Source organism: Echinops telfairi, unplaced genomic scaffold (genome assembly GCF_000313985.2).
Source record: "Echinops telfairi isolate 266 unplaced genomic scaffold, ASM31398v2 ScPeMD7_7466;HRSCAF=8504, whole genome shotgun sequence".
In the NCBI taxonomy this organism is placed as follows: domain Eukaryota; kingdom Metazoa; phylum Chordata; class Mammalia; order Afrosoricida; family Tenrecidae; genus Echinops; species Echinops telfairi.
In genome coordinates this window covers 7,240,421-7,263,547 of record NW_022111366.1, presented here as the reverse complement: position 1 = coordinate 7,263,547, position 23,127 = coordinate 7,240,421, and the positions used below count along the sequence as shown (strand labels likewise).

General features: G+C 48.8%; 1 protein-coding gene across 1 annotated transcript in view; it reads right to left on the bottom strand.

The window, feature by feature from the left end:
- Window positions 1-23,127, bottom strand: part of CASQ2 (calsequestrin 2) — a 78,175-nt gene that overhangs the window by 5,736 nt on the left and 49,312 nt on the right. Inside the window, exon 8 of the mRNA XM_013007783.3 lies at window positions 9,909-9,963. Within this exon, the coding sequence (XP_012863237.1) occupies window positions 9,909-9,963 (55 nt within the window). The remainder of the gene's footprint in view (window positions 1-9,908; window positions 9,964-23,127) is intronic.

The window sequence follows — 23,127 nt, the reverse complement described above, 5'->3', positions numbered from 1 at the left end:
TTCATGGTTCAGATGTCAGCTGAAGTCTTTTCTTCACTCCTCTAGCTGCAGGGGTTGATGAACAGGAAGCAGAAGAATTAATCAGGAAGAACACAGGCTGGTGGCTACTGAGTTGAATCAATCCAAGTTAGGCCAAATGAATCCAAGGACACCAGTCTGCTGATGGGTCCTGAGATCAGTGGGTGATACAAGAGGAAGTTGACAAACCAGATCCAAGATCCAAATCCAGCAGTAGGAGGGAACTAGCTTCCATGCACCATGAGTTTACACCAAGAGTAGACCACATCTTGAATTGTACCTTTCTCAGCTGTATCAAGGCTGTGGCAAACTTAGGAGGTCTATCCTCCCCTCAACTGTTTGGCTGCTTCGCAAAAGATCCCAACACCTAGTTGACCACATTATGTTAGATCATTTCGTAGCAGAATCCTGTCCACTCAAGTTGACATACAACAAAACGATCACAGAGAGCACAGAGCAATCAAGCTTCTGAGACTCCAAACCAGAAACCAAACTCAATGCTATTGGACCAAATCCAACTTACAGCGATCCTATAGGACTGGGTAGAACCACCCCTATGGGTTTCCAGGACCAAAAACCTTTATGGGAATTGAAAGCCTCATCTTTGTCCTGCATAGCAGCGGGTGTTTTTGAATTATTGACCTGCTAGTTATCAACCCAATTCATTACCCACTATGCCACCATGTCTTTTGCCACCTTTCAAAACTCCAGACATATCCAAATGATGTGTTACATATGGCCTTTCTTAAAACAATCAAAAAGAACTTTGTCCACAGGGAGTGACCCTGCTTGTATTTGAAATACTAGTGGCATAGCTTCCAGCATTGTAGCCACATGCGAGCCACTACAGCGTGACAAATTGACAGGTGGGTGGTGGCAAAGCCCATTTAAGAGGCAAGTCGTGAATCTTGCAAGTCATTGCATTCAACTGAATCTTCTTTTCCATAAGAAGTTAGTTTCCCACGTGTATTCCTTGTGGGTACAGGTTTGTCCTTTATGTATAATCTATAACTGTGCCTCTCCGGGCTTGTATGGAGCACTTATTTATTGAACTGAGCACCAGATACCTTTGCTTTGAATCTTCATATCTACTATAGATGGAAATAAGATTTCATTGTCTCCATTTTCAAAGAGTTGGCATTTAGACAATTCCAGAGAGGATAAGTAAAGGGAGCCTTGGGGGCAGCGTAGGTAATGTGCTGAGCATTCATCACAGAGTCAATAGTTCGAACCCCCCAGGAGCTATGAAGGAGGAAGATGAGGCTTTCTGATCCCACAAAGACTTACAGTCTTTGACATTGAAAGAGTGGCCCTACTCTGTTCTGTAGGGTCACTATGGGTTGGAAGTGACTCAAGTTTGACTTTCACTTTTTGAGCATCAATGACTTGCCTAGCATCATGTGGTAATACATGGTGGAACCAGGAGGACCACTCCGGTCTTCTGACTTCACAACTCGTGTCATTTCCACTATCCCTCCTCCTTCAGAGGGCTCCTCATTCCTACCAATGGTGCTGCCACCTTCCTTATTTGAGTTTGTGCATGCAGTCCCCCAAGCCCAGTGCAAAAGGTTCACCATCAAGGAAGCTGGGGTGTGCTCTCCAACGAACCCGCCCTAGATGCGGTTCGGTGCTGGGTAGGCTAGGCTGCTGCCTTCCCGTGGAACAGGCAGGGTGGAACCCCTTCCCTGGACTCTAGCCATGCTCGCAGGCCCTCTCCTCCCCACAGCTACAGTGGGCTAGGTTGGCTGGCTCACTGCTGGTCTGAATGGCGTCTCAGAGACTTAGAGACCCAGAGACTAACCTAAATTAAGGACCATGCTTCCTTCTCTGCCTCAAAGACTTTGAGTCCAGAGACTCCATTACCAAGGCCGAGGGATGCACGTTCGAGGAAAAGGTTTCCCACAGCAAGAGAGGCCTCTGGGAATCACATCTCTGTGGGAGGGAGAACTGGAGATCATGTTGCCTATGTTCTCACCAGCTCCTGCCTGGGAACAAGCTGGCCCCAGGTCCTAAGGGACTACTTCCTGGCCAGTCCCCACTACAACAGGAGCCAAAAGCTTGCACGGTAGAGACACAGATATCTCAGACCAGGCGGTGGCCAGGAGCAAGGCTGCCCACCCTGCCCTTGCCTTGTGACCCCATCCTCAGGGAACTGGGTGTGCTTATTTCAGAGAGGTGCTGCAAGAAGCCCTCCTTGGCTTCACCCCCTATGGTGCTGAGAGATTTGGTGCTGCTTACCCGGGAAGCATTGCTGTTAGTACAGTCCTGCTATGGCAGGTGTGGTCAAGCTGGGCAGTGGGGAGCACCATTCTATCAGTGGTTTGGTCTGGAGACATCCTGGGTTTGAAGTTTAAAGACCTTGCACAGACCACGGAACCTCTCTGGCACCTCCTTTTCCTTGTCTGAAAATGGAGAACTAGCTGCCTGGCTTACTTCGCAGTCTCGTTGGCAATAATCAAACACTACTACTATCATTAATATTAAAGAATCTTTGTGGCAAAGTGGTTAAACACATGGCTGCTAACCAAAAGGTCAGAGGTTCGAACCCACCAGCTGTTTCAAAGGAGAAAGAAGTGGAAATCTGCTCCCATCACTCTATGAGGCACTTCTATTTTGTCTTACAGGGTCACCGTGAGTCGGAATCAACCTATTGTTTCCTGTGATCTTGTTCGCTTTTGTTTGGTTAGTACTATTCCTAAAGACTCTGAGACATGGGCAGGAGGGTTTGCAAAGATTTCCTCTGGGGTTTGTTTCCCCCCCCCTCATTTACCTCTATGATACAGTGAATTACTGAATGGCGTCCTTCGAACCATAATCTTATCGATTCCTATACAATGATAGGGTGGGACCATGAAAATAAAGTGTTTATGGCCTATCAAGGGGAGTGGACAGCTTGCTGTGAATATAAATAAGGTGCATTGGACCTGTGATGGTTGAGGTTTTGTGGCAGCTTGACTAGGTCATAATTTCCATTGGTCTAGCAGTTGTGTGGAGATGTGATTTGGCCTTTATACAATGATGTAGTCATCCTTCATTGTGTGATATGTTACGTTATGCCTGTGATCATGTTCCCATTTGGGAGTGACTCGTCCATTGCATTAATGAGGGAGGATTAGGATGAGATGTACCTTGCATCACGGCCTCACTCGAGGGTGTGACTCAAGTCACCACCCTTTGGCCTTGTTCAGTGCACACCCTTGCACTTCCTACAGGGAGTGTCACTGAGAGTAAGGTCTGCGTCCAGTATACACACAAATCCTCTGGGAAAGTTTTCTGTCTTGTTCTGAATCCTGCATCTGACTGATCATCATCCGACCTCTAGTTCTTGAGCCAGCAGCCTATTGTTTCACCTGCTTTGCCAGCTTATATGGGCTTGTGAGCCAGCAGCCGGTCATCTGACTTGCTGATTGAGGTTCATCAGCCACTGCAAATACATGAGTCAGCAAAAGCCTTCAGCCTTGCTAGCCTCCAGCACCACGTGAGCCATTTCTTTGATGGTTCCTGGGTTCTGTGAGACACTGCAGGGAATCATAGAACCCCAATATGGAAATAAGAGTGCTGAGAGGAGGAGGAGACAGAGGAGGAGGAGGAAGAGGAGAGGATGTTAGAAAAGATTGGGTAGAACAACAATATGGACAAAGGAAACATTTGAGACATCTTTAACCTTCATCTCCTAGAAACTAGCTTTGTGCTGATCCTGATAAAAGAAAACTATCTCTACCTCTACCCAGTTTTCATTCACTTTAAATGTTTTCCAAGACTAGCATTGCTCATTGATGGAAATGATTTCTTTTTCCATCAGGCAGGTAGATATTAAGGGCACACCATTTAACAGCTTAGGACCGGGTGAGGGGACACAATGGAATGTAGGGCAGGGTCCCTCTCAGAAAGATGCAGCTGATCTTCAGGTCAGAGCCCACCCCGTCCATGTAGAATTCCCAAAAAGCAGCACGATGGCACCTGACTTTGGGCCCCCAGGGAAGCCTCAGGCTGCATGACGAAGTTGTCCCCTCCAACTGTCGTGTCTCAGAGGCCCCCTGTGAGATGGAGGTGACCTTTTAAACTAAGGAGACCCTGCGTGGGCTCCATGGTCCCGAGGCAGCACTCACATCTGATCCCTCCACCACACCTCCCCATTATCCCCTCCTTGACTTTGTCTTCTTCTAGTCTTTGGATCCCGGGAGGGGCGGGGGAGGCTGTGAAAGCAACCTATATGGTTTTGTGTGGAGAAGAGTATAAGGTCAAGGTTAGGGAGCCTGGACTTGAAGCTGGACTGCCTGGGTTTGGGAAATCGCTGAGCTGCTCTGTGCCTGTGCTTCCTCCTTGTGCATAGGAGATGATGCTGATGCTGATGCTGATGCTGATGATAGCAGCAGCACACACCCCATCCGGTTGTTACGACAATTAAAGGCTTTGGTACTCGGCACATGTTGGGAACAACATTTAGCACTTGATAAATATTAACCTGCAGAAACCTAGTAAGCGCTAACCTGAATAAATCAAATTTAAACTGGGAAGCTCAGGTTAGCCTTTCCTGTGTGAGTCTTTAAACCCCAGGGCAGCTGCCGTTCAGGAGGCATAGGGCTTGGAGCCATTCACCCCGGGACCTGTCACTGATTCTGTTCCACACGCACAGACACGGCAGCCTGGCCTGGCACTCCCGCTTGTTAGCGCTAATATTCACCGTGCCCTTGGAGGATAGCCATCCAGCGCGCGCTCATGTAGAAACACCGCTTTGCCAGCCTTTCATCAAGCCTTATAAAGAAGATGTCAGCCCGATGCAGGCACATCTGGGGGTGGCAGGGAAGAGAGCCTTTCATTTTCAAACCTGTCAACTGAGCCCTTCCTCAGGCTGACATTCTGGGCCCAAGAGTAGCAGACAGGAAGCACCATCAGATCAAGCGAGGGCAGAGAGCAAGGGACACAACCAGAGCTACCTGCCCCACAGAAAGCTCACAGCAGGAGAGGACGATGAACACAGATCTGCGGTCAAGGGCTCTCTGCGAGAGGAGACACTGCCCCCTCCCAGCTGTCAGCAATCGATAACTAGCTCTTGGCTGTGAATGTTGGAAGCACAAAGGAGAAAAGAGACCGTGGGGCCCCAGGTCACTGGGACAGCCTGTTGTACAATCTTAGATTCCACCGTCCGAAAGCGTCAGTGTGCCGTGGGGAGGAAGTTGGACTTTTCTCCATTAATTGTACTCCCAGGCTTCCAGGTGGCTCTGCTTTCTGCTCACCTCCCTCCTCCCTCCTTCCACTTTCCCTGCTCCCCCGACCCCTTCACCACAGCAGTGAGGCACCTGCTCAGAGCCTACAGCTGACAGGGCCAGCAGAAAGGTCCCACGACCCAGAAGCTAAGTTCTCGCTTCTGCAGTGCATGTCACCAACAGAGCGACCACGAGCACTCGTGGAACAGGTGTGTGTCTTGGTGCTCCGGCCTCGTTGGAGGTGGAGCGTGGTGGAGACAGCCGAGAGGAGGGCGGGCGGGCTGAAAGATCAGTGGGGTGGAGTCGGGGAGAGTGGCTCTACGCCGTACACGAATGCAGAGCAGCGACTGGCAGGCAAGGGACTGGGCTAGGAAACTAGACAGTCCTCGACTTAACTCCGCTGCCACAAGCCAACCTCTCAGAGCCCCAGCTTCCTCGGGTATAAAATGGGCATAACAACAGGACCCTCCTCTTGGGGACTTTCTGTCACCTTAGTCCGCAAGGAGTGAGGAGCATCCTCTTGGTCATGATGGGTGTAGTGGTCCGGGGAGTCCGCTTGATTGTGAGTCTAAGTTTGGGTACAGAGAATGACTTGGGCATGTGTCCCATTTGACATCGGGTTACGACCCCAAGGTGCTTGGTAGTTGCTGGCTAGTCAGTCCCAACTCAGAAGGAGCCCGCCTTCAACAGAGAAACCCAGGTTGCTTGTGGATCTGATCACTGTGGCCCATGGGCTTTCACTGGTGGATTTTCAGAAGTAAATAATCAGGTCTTTCTTCCTCATCATGGTGGGTCTGGAGGGCCCTGCGAAACCTGTTCAGTCTCACACTGCCCTGTCCTGGGCCATCCTCACAGTGGGTCTCACGTTTGAATCCATTGTTGCAGCCACTGTGTCAACCCATCTTGTCCAGGGTCTTCCTCTTTCCACTGCCCCTCCACGCTACTTAGCATGATGTCCTTCAACAAGGACTGGTCTCTCCTGATCGTATGTCCGCCATCCTTGAAGTCTCACCATCCTTGAGTCTAAGGAGCATTCTGGCCGTTCTTCTTCCAAGACAGATCTGTGTGTTCTTTTTCTTTGTAGTCCATGGTACTTTCAAAATTCTTCACCAGCATGATAATATAAGATGCCCCATAGGGTGAGAGGAATCATGTAGGCATCCAAGTGGCTTTAGGGAATCAATGTGATCGTCATGTCAAGCTGCATACGTACCGTACAGTACAGCTTCTCAGAAACAGCTCTCTCTGGGAGGGGCCCTCCAATCTTTTCCTGAATATGGGAGGGACCTCCCTGCATTGGTGGCCGGGCAGGAGTTGGACTGGGGCAAGAGGCAATGCACCGTGTGTATCATGACTCAGCAGGAGCCAAGGGAGGGAGGAACTATTATTGTCTGTGAGGAATGCAATCCCTCCTCCCACAGGCAGCTGGCCGCCCTCCGCCACAAGTTACCCACCAGGCTGGTAAATGACTGACTAGGTTTAGAGTCAGGGCCTTCCACTTCCATGGAAAAGATTTTCTCTTTCCCCACCCTGTGCTGGCAAGCCTCCCCCCCCCCCCCCAACGGGGGAAAAATGTTTCCAGCTCCCGCTCTTTCCACCCCCATTTCAGAACCTTTGTTCAAGCTTCTAGGTAGCAAGCCCTCGCTGGGGCTCCTGGGGAAAGTCACCGCTTCAGGTCCAGGGATGTTTGTGCAGGGAGGAGGCGGCAGCAGTTTCAGGAGCGCCATTCATTACGGCAGTAATCTCCGTCAAACAGGTTCCTGCAGCTTCAAGGAGGCCCCTTTGTCCTATTGTTCCAGAGGGCCAGACAGGCCTCCCCACAATCTTGGAAGGGGGCAGGCCAGCAGGCGGGTGGGGAGGAAGTCCCCTGGAGTCTGGCCAGCAGGCTGCTAGGATGGCATTTTCACCTCTGTTCACACAACACAAGGGACCGATTCTGTTTGATGATAGCTTGTAACCCATGGGCAACTGCCCTCCCCTGCTCCTTTCTCCACCGGTCCAGGGCAGTTTGTGGGAAGCAGTTGGAACCACACTAGCAGCTTTTCACAAAGACTAGAATCCTTCAGGGGTTTCCCCAGCTCTGCAAGTCTGTCATGAAGCATCTGGAAGATCAGTGGATGTTGGAAAAGGTGAAGAAAAAACTCGGGGGTTAGAGGGTGCTCTCAGATCCTGTGGAACATACATGTAGGCTTGATACAAGGACTGCTATGCTAAGTCATGCTATAGCACGGATGAAACTTGAAAACATGCTACATGGAGGAAGCCAACCGCAAAAGGTCACACGTGGAATATGCAAATCCATAAACATGGAAGGTAGCTGAATGGCTGTCAGGGGCAGCTGGAATGGGGAGTGGGTGGGGAGGTTCTTTTGGGGGCGATGTAAATGCTCTGGAATTAGCTCATAGGGATGGCTGTAGCCTTTTTGAATGCCCTAAAAACCACTGGCTTCTACATTTTAAGGGGGTGATCTTTATTGTATCTAATTATGCCTCAATAAAAAATTATAGAAGAGAAAAATGTTGGGTTTGAATCTGTAAGGAACTTTGAAAGCTGCATAATACATTCCCAGCTTAAAAAGTAAATACATAAAAATGAAAAAGCTGGTGTGAGAGTAAAGGGTTTGGCTTAGTCTTGAGCCCGTGACCCATCCAATAGATAACAACCTGGCCACCTAGTCCTTCAAAAGATATTTATTGAGCACCTACTGTGTGTTAAAGGCACCCTGGTGACATAGTAGGGGACACAGAGGTCAGCAGTTTGAACGTAGCAGTGTCTCCAAGGGTTGTCTGTTTCCAAAAGGATTTTAAGTCTTGGAAACCCAAGGAGGCAGTTCTACACTGTCCTGTGGGGTGGCTCTCAGCTGGGTGCCACTCAATGGCAGTGACTATGTCAAAGCACCCTAATGATGAACACGACCATCTCTCCCTCCCTGATGGTCTCCCACGGTGTCCTCGTGGCAGGGTGTTTAATTCCTCTGAGCCCAGTTTCCTCACTGGTCCAATAGAGGTCATCTAGATTCTTTCCCTCTAGCTAAGAGAAGAAGTACAGCCGGAGTGTTCTTTAGAGGCAAGGATAGTGAGATTCCGTCTGGCATGCTTTGGCCATGTTGTCAGGAGAGACCAGGCAGGTTTGGTAAAGGACATCACATTTGGTAAAGCAGAGGGGCTGCCCAGGAGACTCGTTGACACAGTGGCTGCAACAATGGGCTCCATCAAGCCCGGGAGCGACTGCGAGGCTGGCGCAGTGCTTCATTCTGTTGTGCAGAAGGTCGCTGTGCAGCAAAACCAACTCCGTGGCACCTAACGGCAATGACAACAGCCAGAGGCCGAGGTCCTAGGAGATCCTTCTGCAGGGATTGGGGAGCGGCTCTCAAACCTGGTGATGAGTCAGATCTTGCCTGGGAGCTCTGTGAAATGACCGGCGCCCGAGACTCACTCTGGAAGGTTCTCGCTCCGTCGGCCTGCGGTGGCTCTGCCATGCTTGGGCACTGAAAAGTTTTGGAACCCAGGAACCTCATGGTCCAAAGCGTGGCTGGATGCTCACCCCTCCTGCATGAAGTCCCAGGCTTCCTCTGGCTGCATTCTGGTTTGACCCCATCCACTGCCTCTGGGTGGATGCCAGCTCATGGCGACTCGGTCGGACACAGCAGAACTGTCCCCCTGGTTGCCCGGGTGAACCATTGTTAGGAAAGCAGCCTGCCACGGCTTTCTCGTACAGAGCAACGGCCGGGGGCAAACCACCAACCCTGTGGTTGGCATGCAAGCACTTTAACCACGGCACCACGAAGGATGCTCCTGATGGCTCTAAACCTTCCCGGAGACCCTCGAGCCTCCTGGCTTCATGTTCACTCTGGGGACCAACATTGTCCACCGACAAACTTCACTTTCCCGGGGCTTTCGTCACCACTCATGGTGCCAAGGAATAGAAGGAGAAAGAAGTCGTCTGAGTTCCAGAAAGAAAAGAAAGTTCCTCGCCCATGTCTGCAGTCATCGGGTGCTTCAGAAACAAGCTGCTTCTGGGGGTGTCATGTTGGGTGGGTGTCCACTGTTCAGGTTCCGGAGCCCTGGAACTGTGTATGTTCCGCGTCAGAGGCTCCTTTGCTTCCGTTGCTGTCCAGTTGGAGCGAGGGGAGCGCTATCCGCTGACTCAAGGGTTCGCAACGGCTGGTGTTCCAGAAGTCGGTCACCAGGCCTTTCCTTCGAGGAGCCTCTGTGCAGACGCACCCTTCCAGCCCGGCAGTTGCTAGCTTATCGTGTAACCATTTGCACCACCCAGGGACTCCGGATCCAAAGGTAGACTTGTTAGTTTAAGATAAGGACTGCGTTTGGTTTGGCAAGACAACAAAATCGGCAAATTACCTTTTAATTTAGAAAAAACCGTTCACACGCTTGCGGGCCCAGGCACACACGCGCACATCCAGTAAGGCTGGGTGTTACTTGAGCACCCTGCCAGCACTCAGCACTTCTTCCTTGTTTGGGCCGCTGACTGGATTGTTTCGAGGTGCTGTGATTTCCACACCTCCTTTCCCTTAGCTGTCCTGCCCAACTGAAAGTGACTAGATGCTTCCCAGGCGACCACCAGGGGGTGCCCGATAGCCGGTGGCCACATAGGAAGAAAGGGGGAGGGGTGACAGGGGGGGGAGTGGGCTCTTGCTCCCCTGAGAGAGTGGAGGGGCTTTCCTACCTGGATCGCTCTTCTCTGCAAAGGCCACAATGTGGATCCCTTTCAGATCGTCTTCCTGTGGGAGAAACGAACCAAAGGTTACCCTCCCAGGTGGAGGAGAGTGCCAGGGTGGGGTGATGGGCACGGGGCCGGCTGGCGAGGGTGGAATGAAAGTGGGGGTGGGGAGCGGTGTGGCAGGGAGAGTGGACACCGAGGCACAGAGTCAGAGGCACATAATGGGGAAGGAAACGCTGCTGAGTGTGACTGGGGGGCTGAGGGGTGCATGGAGCTGCGCCGGGGAATTTGGATAAATGGATTTGCAAGGTAAATGTACAAGGACCACCGCGTGTCAGGCGTTAGGACTACATAGATCCCACTCCCTCGGGCCGCAGGGTCCAGGGAAGCAGCAGGAAAAGGCAGGAGAAAGAAGGTTGAGTCTGGCTTCTCGGGGTCTTCTAAGACCTGGAGCCAGGGAGCAGGGGCTGCAGGTGTCATCCAGCCGTTTGGGGAGCTCAGCACTGGCCCAAGGACCCGGGCTTTACGTTCTCCTGGTACCAGGTTCTGAACGCTGCCGGCTGATCCTGCAACCATTCCCAGAAGGACAGCAGACGGGAATCTTGGGGGTAAGTTAGGATGTGGGGTCAGTTTTGTCCGTACAGGAATCCGTTACAAGTCCACTTCTTGCTGAATACACAGAACCTCTGGGGGTCCTGGTGGCAGAGTGGGCTATGAGTTGGGCCGCTAACCTCAAGGTCAAAACTACCGACTGTTCCTCGGGAGAAAGATGAGGCTTTCTACTCCCATAAAGAGTTGTGGTCTTGAAGACTCACCAGGGCGGTTCTACCCTGTCCTATAGGGCCGCTGTGAGTTGGAATGGATCGATGGCAGTGAGTTTGGTTTGGGGTATGGGGCACGATGTGCCATTGTTGTTCAGCAATGGAATCCTCGCCTTCCACGAAGGAGTGGCCGCGGTTGCTGTTAGGTGCTGTGGAGCCAGTTCCGACTCATAGAGGCCCCATGCACAATGGGAGGAAACACTGCTGGTCCTGCACCATGCTCACAATTGTCCTCTTTGAGCCCACGGGAGCACCCACTGTGTCCCAGTCCCTGCCAAGGCACAGCTAGCGCCGTTCTGTCAGTGGAGGCTCACGAGTGGCTATGATGTGGCTCAGGTTTCAGTGGAGCTTCCAGATTAAGATGGAATGGGAAGAAAGGCCTGGAGATCAACTTCCAAAAACCAGCCAGCGAAAGCCTTCGGGATCACAGCCGTCTGGCTCTGCAATCCGTGGGGGAGCGCATGCAAGTCTCGTGGCATAGTTGGTGGGAGCCACCCAGGTTGGCAGCCAGCAACAGCAAGCGCATGTGGCACGCAGGGGACAGCTTGTGGCTGCAACCTCCATGGCACTCTCTCTAGCAGGCTTCATCTCTGGATGCCCGTCACGAGCACATTTGGAAATCGGTTTCAGAATAAAGAAGCCACGCTTGTTTGCTTGACATCCTTCCACCTTTAGACCCAAAGCTTGTAGAAGCAGGTGGGTCTGTAAGGGATTTCTGTGAGTGTGGGAGGCTCCTACCAAAACCAAAGGCATTGTCATCAAGTCAGTACTGATTCACAGTGGCCCTCAAAGTCAGGGTGGATCTGCCCCTGAGGCTTCTGAGACTCTACAGGAGTAGGAAACCTCATCTTTTTCCTACAGAGTGGCTAGGGATTTTGAACTGCTAACCTTGCAGTTAGCAGCCCGATGAGTAACCACTGTGCCACCAGGGTTCCTGCCCAGTGGGAGGCTCCTGGACAAGCCTAAAGCATGGTCCTGGAGAAAGCTGGGGGGTGAGGTAGGGGAAAGTGGGTACAGCTGTGGGTATTGAGGGAGGGAGGGCAGGACAAACCAGGCTAGAGGAGTATTTGGAACGCATGAGGCCACGCGTGCAGCATTTCCCGTTTCTCCCTCCTGGACCAGCTGGGAGATGCATGCACTTTGTGTCTCCAGGGCACTGATGCTGCGGGGAGAAGGTGGCAGTGAGCTTGGCGGGACTGTTACAGGCACCACGATCCTCAGGAGACTTGGGAAGGACGAAAGGTGAGACAGAGGCAGTGGGGACAAGCTGAGCAAACACTGATTTGTGGCTGACACGGGAGAGGGATTCATTCACCCAGCACTGTGACTGTCATCCCGCAACTATCCTATGGAGACAGAAAAAAAAGCCCACAAAACTCCAGGCTCAGCCTCCCATGGTCCCAGTTTCCATTTCAATTGATTTTAATGCTGGTGCAATTCTATCTAAATGCTAATTTCTTTTTTTAGCCTTTGAGTTTGGAAAGGACAAGACCTCCAAAAATTCTAAGAGAGATTAAATGGGAAATATTATTATTAAAAACAGGAGCGTGGGCATCGCCTTTGTCAGTCTCTGGGAAATTGGATTTTACATACATATGGGAGTGTGTGTGCGCCAGCGGCCGGTTTATTACGCAGATCAGGCTGCAAACAGAAGGGGCGTTGGAGGCCCCACTGTTTTACATTTGCTATTATCTCCAGACAGACCCTTCCGATCAGTTCTCATTAGGCTGCCCTGTGTCTGTCTCCTGCCATCAGTTGGAAGTGAGCCGTGCTAACTCTGCAAAGCAGGCTTCATTCCGGTGTGCGCACGTCTAGGACACATTTGGAAATTGGTTTCAGAATAAAGAATCCATATTTGTTTTCTGAGTCTGTCACTCTGTAGGGCTGCAATAACCCCAGTGTGGAGAGAGAGAGAGTGTGTGTACCCCAGGGAAAGAGTCTCTCTCTTTGTGTGTCTGGATGATCCAACCCACAAATATTTACTGACGACCCGCTAAGAAACCGGCGCTTGTTGGGCACCATATATTTTCAGGTAGGAAATGCAAGGAACAAGAGTTCACGGGCCAGCCCCCAAGTGGAGGCCACTCCGTCAGAATGCAAGGACCTCAGGTAAGGAAGAGCCGAGCTGAGGGCCACCGGACTGAGCCCCAGGGGGCTCTCTGAACTCCACAGATCACCCATGCGGTCTTCAGCGCACCTTACTTTGGAAATGACCTGGTGGGCTGCATGATTCTTGCCGTCTCAACTAAAGGTAAGTTCTCTGAGGGACGGGATTGCACCTTCAAAGTACAGTGATGATAATAATTGCCTCCCAAGACCTAAGTGCTTTGTAAACACATGATCTCAAAATCTGAAAGGAGTCTTATTTCCATTTATTGCTGAAAACATGGAAGGGACTAATCAAGGCCACAGAGTTAGTAAGGGTCAAAGCTGGCCATCAAACCAACTCTATCTGGCCCCAAACTCAGGTTCATTCTTCTTCACCCGCAGCCACTGCCATTGACATTGACTCAGGGCACCCCGATAGGACAGGGTGGTCTGACTCTGTGGGTTTCCGAGACGGCAACTCTTTATAGGAGTAGGCTCTTTACAGAGCCCCGTTTATCATCCGAGGAGTGGCCGGGAGTTTCCAACAGCTGACCTTGCAGCCCACTACACCACCAGGGCTCCTTCCTCACCAACAGCAGCAATTGCCACTCTCGCTCGGCGCGGTATGCAGAAGGTGTTGCATGCTGGCTCAGTGGCTCTGACTTCAGTTGAAATGTACTCTAAAGGTCTATATGCCAAGTGACCAAGCACTAACTCTCAAACCCTGGTGATTGCGGAGTCAATCGGGCATAGCTCCTGGAGTCGCCAAGCCCTTCGCACAACCGTCAGTCACAGTGAGGCACGTACTAGACTCGGGGATGCTTTCATTTGGTTTCAAGTTGCTTTCTTTACTCAGCCCCAAACTTCTAAGGACAGAGCAGCGACATTCCTGTTTAGAATTACGCTTAGCATGATGTAGTCGACTCTCAGTTCAACTCTCTGCCATCGGGTCAATGTTGCCTCAGAGCAACCCAATTGGACAGAGTAGACTTGCCCCTGTGGGGTTCTGAGACAGAATCTGTCTAAAGGATCAGAAAGCCTTGTCTTTCTACCACTAAGAGACTGGTGATTTTGAACTGCTGAACGTGTGGGCCATAGCCCAATGAGTAGCCCACTGCACCACCAGGTCTCCTACCTATTAATTATTAATGCTTATTGGGGTTTCATAGACACCACGTGATGACCAGCAACTTGCACATTCATTGAAGAAAAGTGGAGAAGTTCAAGAACACAAAGGAGAAGCGCAGCATCCCAGGGATCCAGCTCTGAGCGTGGCCACTGGTGCACATGGTACTCTGCTCCTTGCCGGCCTCGTGGAATGCTGAGGTGGACAAGCGAGCCCGAAGGAAGAGCCGCAGTTAGAATGGTGAGCACGACTGGAGAGGACAAAGAAAGAGTCCCTGCAAGCCTGTGTGCCTCTGGCCCGCCGGTCCTATGGAAGAGTTTGCTGTTATAACAGTCAGGGGATTCTTTTAGGCCTGGAATTGCTGACTCCCACCCTCTGTGGCTCTGCCTAGGCCCCGGCTGACTGCTTTCTGGGAGGGAGAAGTGGTTTGGAGAAAGGAGCCCCCAAGGGGAATGAAAGGTCAGGACTGGGCCTGGATTGTCTGCCCCACTTTTACATTCTTTGAATAGTCTGGTGGGGGCAGGGAGCTGTTCACTATGTCACATGGCTAATCTGACTAGGCATTGTCTTTGCCGTTTTCTATGGTGTGGTGCCTTAAGAAAGAGCATGACTGGGCATTAAGAAAGGCAAATAGTTCTTTGAGCCCTAGCTGCCTTCCTATCTTACGTAAATATTTGGCCATGTCTGGACGTGGATGCAGATAGAGTTAAGTGCCTTTACTGGTGAGGCCTTGACACCTGTGCTGGCAGCACCAGTGAGCACTCCTCATGCCGGGGAGTGGCTCACAGAGGACTGAGTCCTGCTGCTGCGTCTGAAGGCTTTGGAGAGGACCCAGAGGCCCTGTTCCATCTTCTCTCCCATGCGGGAGGCTTGCACACTTGGACTTGGGGGCTCATCAGGCCTGATTAGATCTCTTGGGGAGTCATGTGCCTATCCCAGAATCCGGTGTTAGGAAGGTATATACCATTCCAATTATCTTTTTCTCTCCTTAGTTAAATTCATTCCCTTCCTCAACCGTGTCCTAATAGGAAAGAGATCAGCCCTCTCTGTTGTTTTATATAACAGAGGAAAGTGGAAACATCTTCTTCAGGGAGTGAAAGAGAAAGCAGAGGGTAAGTTCTAATAAGGCCTGACATTGAGCTTCTGCGTTGACTGTGTTCACAGTAATCGGCAGCATGGGCCCAGAGTAGACCAGAGGGACCATTTCTGGAGCATGGTGAGGGGCACTGAGTCGTGTCTGGGGATGGGCAAGAAGCTGGATGCAGACTTTGCAGCTGTCAAACCTGCTGTATCAGCGAGAAAACCCTGGGCAAATGGGTCCACAACGTTTTATTATCTCCCTTCCAGTGAACAAAAGAAGTCAACCGCCATCGAGTCGATTCTGACTCATAGTAACCCTTTAGGGCAGAGTGGAACTACCCCATTGGGCTTCTAAGACGAACTAGCTGTTTGCAGGAGTTGAAAGCCCCCCTTCTTCTCCTGCAGAGTGGCTGTTGATTTCAAACCGCTGACCTTGGGGGTCACAGTCCAACTTGCAGCTACTACTCTCACCCAGACACTTGGGAGTTCTCTCTCTCTCTCTTTTGCTTTTTAAAAATTTATTTATTTTTAATCATTTTATTAGGGGCTCATACAACTCTTATCACAACCCATACATACATCATTGTGTAAAGCACATTTGTACATCCATTGCCCTCATCATTCTCAAAACATTTGCTTTCTACTTAAGCCCCTGGCATCAGCTCCTCATTTTCCCCCTCCCTCACTGCTCCCCCATCTCTCATGAACCCTTGATACTTTATAAATTATTATTTTGTCATATCTTACACTGTCTCACATCTCCCTTCCCTCACTTTTCTGTTGTCTATCCTCCAGGGAGAAGGCTACATGTAGATCCCTGTAATTGGTTCCCCCTTTCTACTCCACCCTCCCTCCACCCTCCTGGTATCGGCACTCTCACCATTGGTCCTGAAGGGATCATCCGTCCTGGGGAGTTGTCCCTTAAGAAGGGAAAAATACCAACAGAGCCAAGGATAAGGGCGTGGCAGAGCAGAACAACTATAATTACTCTCAGTTTAAAATGTTATGGAAGAAAGGTGTCCTGGAAGGGAAATGGAGGCCATGAACTGGTTCCAGACTAAAGGAGAGGAAAGACACTGAGCAATGAAATGCAACTGTAAGATCCTGATTGGGCTCAAGGCTTGGGGGTGGGAGGGAGTATGAGGGCTATCCTAATTTAGAGAGCATTAGTGGGACACTGACAAATTTGAATAAAGCCAACAGACTAGGTAGTAGAATTGTATCTGTGTTAATTTCCTGATACCTGTACTGTGCTTTTATAAGAGAAAGTCCTTTCTGGACTCATATTGAAGCATTTCAGGGTAATGTTTAGGACGAAGGACCTGATGATCTACTTCTACAAAGACTCTCAATGGAAGCCTGATGCATAGCAGAACACTGTCTGCTATAGTGCTGGAAGATGAGCCCCTCTGGTTGGAAGTTACTCAAAATGCGACTAGGGCAGCACTGCCTCCTCAAAGTAGAACAGGCCATAATGATGCTTTTGATGGAACAACTCTCAAGATCCTCATTCGTGCATGAGGTTCAACTCAGAAGAAGAAGAAAAAATGGGCCGCATTCGTCCACTAACCATTGGAACATGGAACAAAATATGAATCTAGGAAAACTGAAAGTTGTCAAAAATGCATTGGGCCTCTACTCATGTCCTTCCTCAATGCAAGAACACTTTGTTCTAATAACCCAGCATTCTGTGATGCTCACCTGCTCGAAACGACTGCTGAAGATAAAATGGGTGCATAAGCAAATGTGGCGAAGAAAGCTGATGGTGCCCCGCTATTACAAGATGTAGTGTCTGGGATCTTAAAGGCTTGAAGTTAAACAAGTGGCCATCTAGCAGGGAAGCAACAAAGCCCTCATGGACGAAGCACACCAGCCTGTGTGATCACGAGGTGTCAACGGGATCAGGTATCAGGCATCAGATGTGAATGAGGTGGGTCAGAGTGGAGAACCAAAGCACACCTGTAGACAATTGGACATCCCTCACAGAAGGGCCACAAGAAAGGGATGAGTCAGCCAGGTGCAATATAACACCAATGAAACACAAACATTTCTCTAGTTCTTTAATGCTTCCTTCTCCCTACCCCCCTGCCCCCACCCCTGCCACTATCTTGATTCCAGTTCTACCTTACAAATCCGGCTAGACCAGAGCGTGTACACTGGCACAGATAAGAGCTTTCAAAACACAGAATCCAGGACAGATAAAACCCTCAGGAACAGTAGTGGGAGCAGTGATACCATGAAGTTAGGGGGAAGGTGGGTGGGAGAAAGGAGGAACCAATCACAATAATTGTCATAAAACATCCTCCCCTAGGGGGATGAGCAACAGAAAAGTGGGTTAAGGAATACAGTGGGCAATGTAAGATATGAAAATAATAATGATTTATAATTTATCCAGGGCTCATGAAGGAGGGAGGGTGGGGAAGAGAGAGAGGGGGAAATGAGGAGCTGACACCAAGAGCTCAAGTAGAAAGAAAATATTTTGAAAACGATGATGGCAACATATGTACAAAAGTGCTTGACAGAGTGGATGGATGGCTTGTGATAAGAGCTGTAAGAGCCCCCAATAAAATGATTTTCTATAAAAAGGAGAAATGGAAACAGGAAGCACAGGGAAGGAAGAGAATCGTGATGTTACGTTGTGGGGATTACAATCAATAAGATGAAACAAAATGTGTATGAATTGTTGCATGGAAAACTGGTCCATTATGGAAGCCTTCACTCAACTCACAGTAAAAAGTTTTAAAAAGAAATGATGAAGTAAAAGAGCTTGAACAGAAGATCTCAGAGCGACTTTAGAAAGAAAAGCAAAACATTGCAGTGGAATGTAAAGTCTGTGTTAGAAAATCAAAAGGAAAGAACATCCTTGGTATTTCTCTAGCTGACAGAACCAAATAAAAAGTTCAAGCCTCAAATTCCAACATTAAAGGATTCAGTGAGCAGAATACTGAATGACACTGGAAACCCCCAAAGATGGAAGGAATACACAGAGTCCCTGTACCCATAGGAACTGATTGATACTCAGTATTTCAGGAGGTAGTGTAAAATCAAGAGCTAATGATACTGTAAGAAGTCCAAGTTGCACTGAAGGCATTGGCAAAATCAAACAAAAAAGCAAACCAAGTCGCCAGAAATTAACAGACTATCAACTGAGATGTTTCAACAAACAGATGTGACATTGAAAGTGCTCCATCATCCATGCCAAGATGTGGAATATAACTATCTGTAAGAGATTCATATTTATGCCCAAAACAAAGAAAAAGCTATTCCAATAGAATGTGGAAATTATGTAACAATCTCATTAATATCACATTCAAGGAAAACTTTGTTGCTGATTATTCTAAAATGGTGGTAATAGTGCATCACCAGGGATCTGCCAAAAATTCCAGCCAGATTCAGAAGAGGACATGGAGCAAGAGATAACATTGCTGATGTCAGATGTGTCTGATCTCAAAGCCAAAAAAACGCCAGGCACGAGTTTACCTCTGTTCTATGGACTAATCCAAGACATTGGCTAAAATTGTTAAGCCTGGGAATTCTGGAACACTTACTTGCTGTCATTTGGCATCTGTGCATGGAATCAGGGGCAGTCCACCTGAGCAGAACCAGAGGCTACTGTGGGGTTGGAGAGCAGGAAAGGTGTGTGTCAGGGGTGTATCCTTCCACCATGTGTGTTCAGTCTGCATGCTGAGCACATTAGCTGAGAAACTGGACTACATGACGAATGTGGCATCAGGATGGGAGGAAGACAATTGCATTGGGAACGTGTGCAAAAGACTTCTTAAACATGTTATGAAGCGAAGATGTCGCTTTTAAGGACTCATGTGTGCCTGGCCCAAGCCATGGTGGTTCCAAACCCTTCTTATGTACACGAAAAGTGGGTAATGAATCAGGAAGACGGGAGAAGTGATGCCATGAATCATGGTGTGGGTGAGGAATAGTGAGTGGACTGATACGAGAATGAACAAAACGTTCTGCGCCTTAGCAGTGAGGATGGTGAGGTTTGTCTCCCTTCCTGGGGACATCGTACCAAGAGAGACCCATCCCTGGAGAGGGACATCACGCTTGCTATAGCAGAGGGACAGGGTAATGAGGAAGACCCGGCAGGAGATGAATTGGTACAGTGACTGCAGCCAGGGACTCAAGCATAACAGCCATTGAGGATGGCTCTGGACCGGCCATGTCTCACTGTTCAGCACAGGCCGCTATGTGAAGGAACTGACTCCATGTCCCTCACAACAATAACAACCCTTAGGGTTAAAGTGGAATTATGTCCGCTACTTGCTCTCAAACAGTTGAGGGGGAAAGATATACATACATCTATATATAGTATATATAGGGGGGCCGGAGCGCCAACCAGCAAAGGTCGAATAGCGAACATCACGTGGAGACATCTGGGTAAAGATATAGTGATGTCTTCATTGCATGTGACCATTCATTACAAACAATGAAATGATTTGTACTGTTTTTCTAAGTCTGACATTCTTTCAACGTAGAAAAAAGTGAAAGGTATCTGCAAGAATGAGCTCACTGAGCATCAGCGAACTCAGACGCAAGAGAAACTCCGTGTATGTAGTGAATGTGGAAAAGCCTTTCTCAGGAAGAATAAGCTCATTGTTCATCAGCGAACTCATCCTGGAGCGAGAGAAACCCCGTGTATGTGGTGAATGTGGCAAAGGCTTCATTCAGAAAGCACATCTCAAAACGCATCTCTGAATTCACACTGGAGAAAAACCTTTCATGTGGTGAGTGTGGTAAAGCTTCCAGCCAGAAGTGATGCCTTAGGCACATCAGAGATTTCACAAAGGAAAGAAGCCCTTTGCATGAGTTAAATGTGGATAATCTGATATGTGGAAGTCAGGGCACGTTAAACATGAGAAAATTCTCAACAAGAAAACCTTTCAAGCGGAGTGGAGATCCAAAGCCCATTAGTAGGCCACTGGAGATCCCCTTGCATGAGGGGTCTCGGGGAGGAGATGAGCCAGTCAGGGTGTGATGTAGCAACGATGAAAAATACAACTTTCCTCTAGTTCCTAAATGTTTCCTCCCCGCTCCCACTACCATGACTCGAATTCGATCTTGCAAGTCTGGCTAGACCAGAGGAGGTACACTGGTACAGATAGGAACTGAAAATCCAGGGAATCCAGGGTGGATGAGCCCTATAGGACCAGTGGTGTGAGTGGCAAAACAGGGAGGGTAAAGGGAGAATGGGTAGGAAGGAGGGAACCGATTACATGGAACTGTGTGTGACCTCCTCCCTGGGGGACAGACAACCGAAAAGTGGATGAAGGGAGACATCGGACAGGGCAAGATATGACAAAATACCCATTTATAAACTATCAAGGGCTCATGAGGGAGGAGGGAGCGGGGAGGGAGGGGGAAAATGAGGACCTAATGTTGGGGGTTTAAATGGAGAGAAAATGTTTTGAGAAACGATGTACAAATGCGCTTTACACAATTGATGTGTGTATGGATTGGGATAACAGTTGTATGAGCCCCTAATAAAATGTTAAAAAAAAAAAAAAAAACCTTTCAGAAAAAAAAAAAAGAAAAGAAAACCTTTCATTGGCATTAGTGTAACAAAGCTTTCAAAACAAAGGAAGAGGTGAGGTGCTAGAGTTTGGCCTGGGCCAAGTGTGGGAACAGACAATTGTGACTTACCATATGGGGACCCATGTTCTACATTGCTGTCCCTCTACTGACATGGCCCACCGTAGTGGGGAGAGGGCCTTCCAGACTTCCAGAGGGTGCATGGTACCTCATTGCTCTTCCAGCTTTCAGTGCCCGAAAGCGAGCTGAACCTGGTGTTTCTGGATCACAGCTGTACCAAGCAGTACAGCGCCCACCCAGATGACAGTTGTACCTGCCCCACCTGCATGCTCTTTGTTACCCCCTGGAGACAGCACAGAATAAATAAGATAAGAATTTATTATCCATAAAATAAGACTAAAGAACAATTAATCCAGAGGATGAATTGACCACAGCGAAGCTCCGCCTCCACAACCCTGAGACCAGAAGAAGTAGATGGATCACAGAAGGGTCCTGAGTCGAGTGGGAGAAGAAAGTGGAACAAACCCCCAAATCATGAAATAGGTCAGGCTTACTGGTCTGAAGGAGGCTTGGAATCCCCAGATTATGTATGGCCTTTAGCGACTCTTCACTCTTGGACCTGTACTCACTCCTCCGACTCGGCTTTCAGCACAATATACCGACTCGGAGGGGAGAATAACATCTGAGAGGAATACACTCCTTGGAAGAATCAATCTTACTAAATCAAAAGGACAGCATTTGCTTATGGATAAAAACTGTTGAAAGCAAGAAGGACCAGGAAAGAAGGATGAATAGTATAAAAACTCAGGGAGGGCGGAAGTGGGAAGAAGGCTGGTACATCTCGGGGACTGCAATCAATGTATAAATTGTTGAATGGAAAACCAATTTACTCTGTAACGTTTTAAATCATTAAAAAGGTTTTTAAAAAAAGAAAAAAGTGAAAGGGAGTATTATTTTGGGGGGGTATTATTTTTAAAGCACTGTTATAACCTTTAAGAAATTATTGCTTAAAATCTAAGACTAGCTCTTCAAGCTTTGCATTTTTTAAATGGTTTAAATGTGAAGAAAGTATGTTTATATTATGCTGGATGATTGTCAAATCGTTTCTTTCTCTAGTTTGAATGATTTGTTCTGCAGGGTCTTGTGAGATGTTTGTCCTGCCTTCAGACCTCCAACTAAGTTACATGCCAAGAACACAGCAAGAATCCAGGTACTCCATGTATCCTAGCACGCCTCACTTCACACTGAGTTAAAGAATGCTTCTCTGCCAGTCCCTTTTGCTCCTACCCCACCCCCTCCAAGTGGTGCCCTGCAGCAACATGACCCAATATAGGCATAAAGAACATGAGCTTTAGTGCCAAGTGGCCTTAATTTAAGTCCCCCAAAGAAGTGCTTGCATTCTGGAGTAATGAACTTAGTTCACATGATAGTCAAGGAGCCTTAATGGAACTGTCAGGTCAGTATTGGGCTGCCAACCCCAAGGTCAGCAGTTCAAATCCACCAGCCCCTCTATGAGAGAAAGATGAGGCTATCCGCCTCCATAAAGCTTTACAGTGTAGGGTCTCTATGAAACAGAGTTGACTCAAAGGCATTGGGTCTGGTCTGTTATACGATAGTGTTTCCCCATCTATAAAATGGGATGAAAACACTACTTGTTCTAGATTGCTTGCTAGAGGGATTGAAAAGTCCAAGCAGAAGGTTGAATGGAATGCTTTGGAAAATCCCCCACAGATTTATATTGTCAGTGATTACGCGATTTTGTATGAAGTGTGTGTGAGGTGGAGTGAGGGTATAGTGAGTTATCTTTAAGGCCTTCTTTCTAAGAGCATTGGACTCTCTGGACATACTGTTTAGTGACATAGAACTAGAAGCCCACACTCAGGGCCTTGAGTTGATATTCTTGAAACAGCTACCATTCATTAATTGATCACCCCCCCCCCCAATGCATTCCAAACCTAAACCAAATTCAAAGTCGAGTCAATGCTGACTCATAGCAACTCTATAGGACAGGGTAGAACTGCCCCTCTGGATTTCTGAGACTGTAACTCTTTACAGGAGTAGAAAGCCTCATCTTTCTCGCATGGAATGGCTGATGCTTTCAAACTACTGACTCTTGACTATCAGCCCGTGCACAGCCACTAAGTGACCAAATGCTTGAGCTCTTTGAAAAGCCCAAGTTTCGGGTGGGGATATTAAAGCTCATACCATATTCTTACTACAGGACACAGAGCTGACAAAGTAGCAGATTTCAGATTAGAGCTCAGATCTCTAAGAGTTCACACTCGGAGCTCCTTCTACTTTGTGGCCTTGGGTCACTGGTGGTCAGTGAGTGGAAGCCGGTAGTCACTTTGGAAAATGACCTCAGGAACAGAATAATTTTGTTTGTGGGTAGTATCAAAGAGGCTTAAGCTGACACCATGGCTAACTGGCTTGTAATTGAGTATGATGCTAACCATGTTTCAACGACTGTACCATTCCAACATTCGCCCCGACAATAAGACTTATTTGAACATAGGACTTAGTCCAAAGGGCACCTCTCCTGGGGAACACACGCACCTCCCTA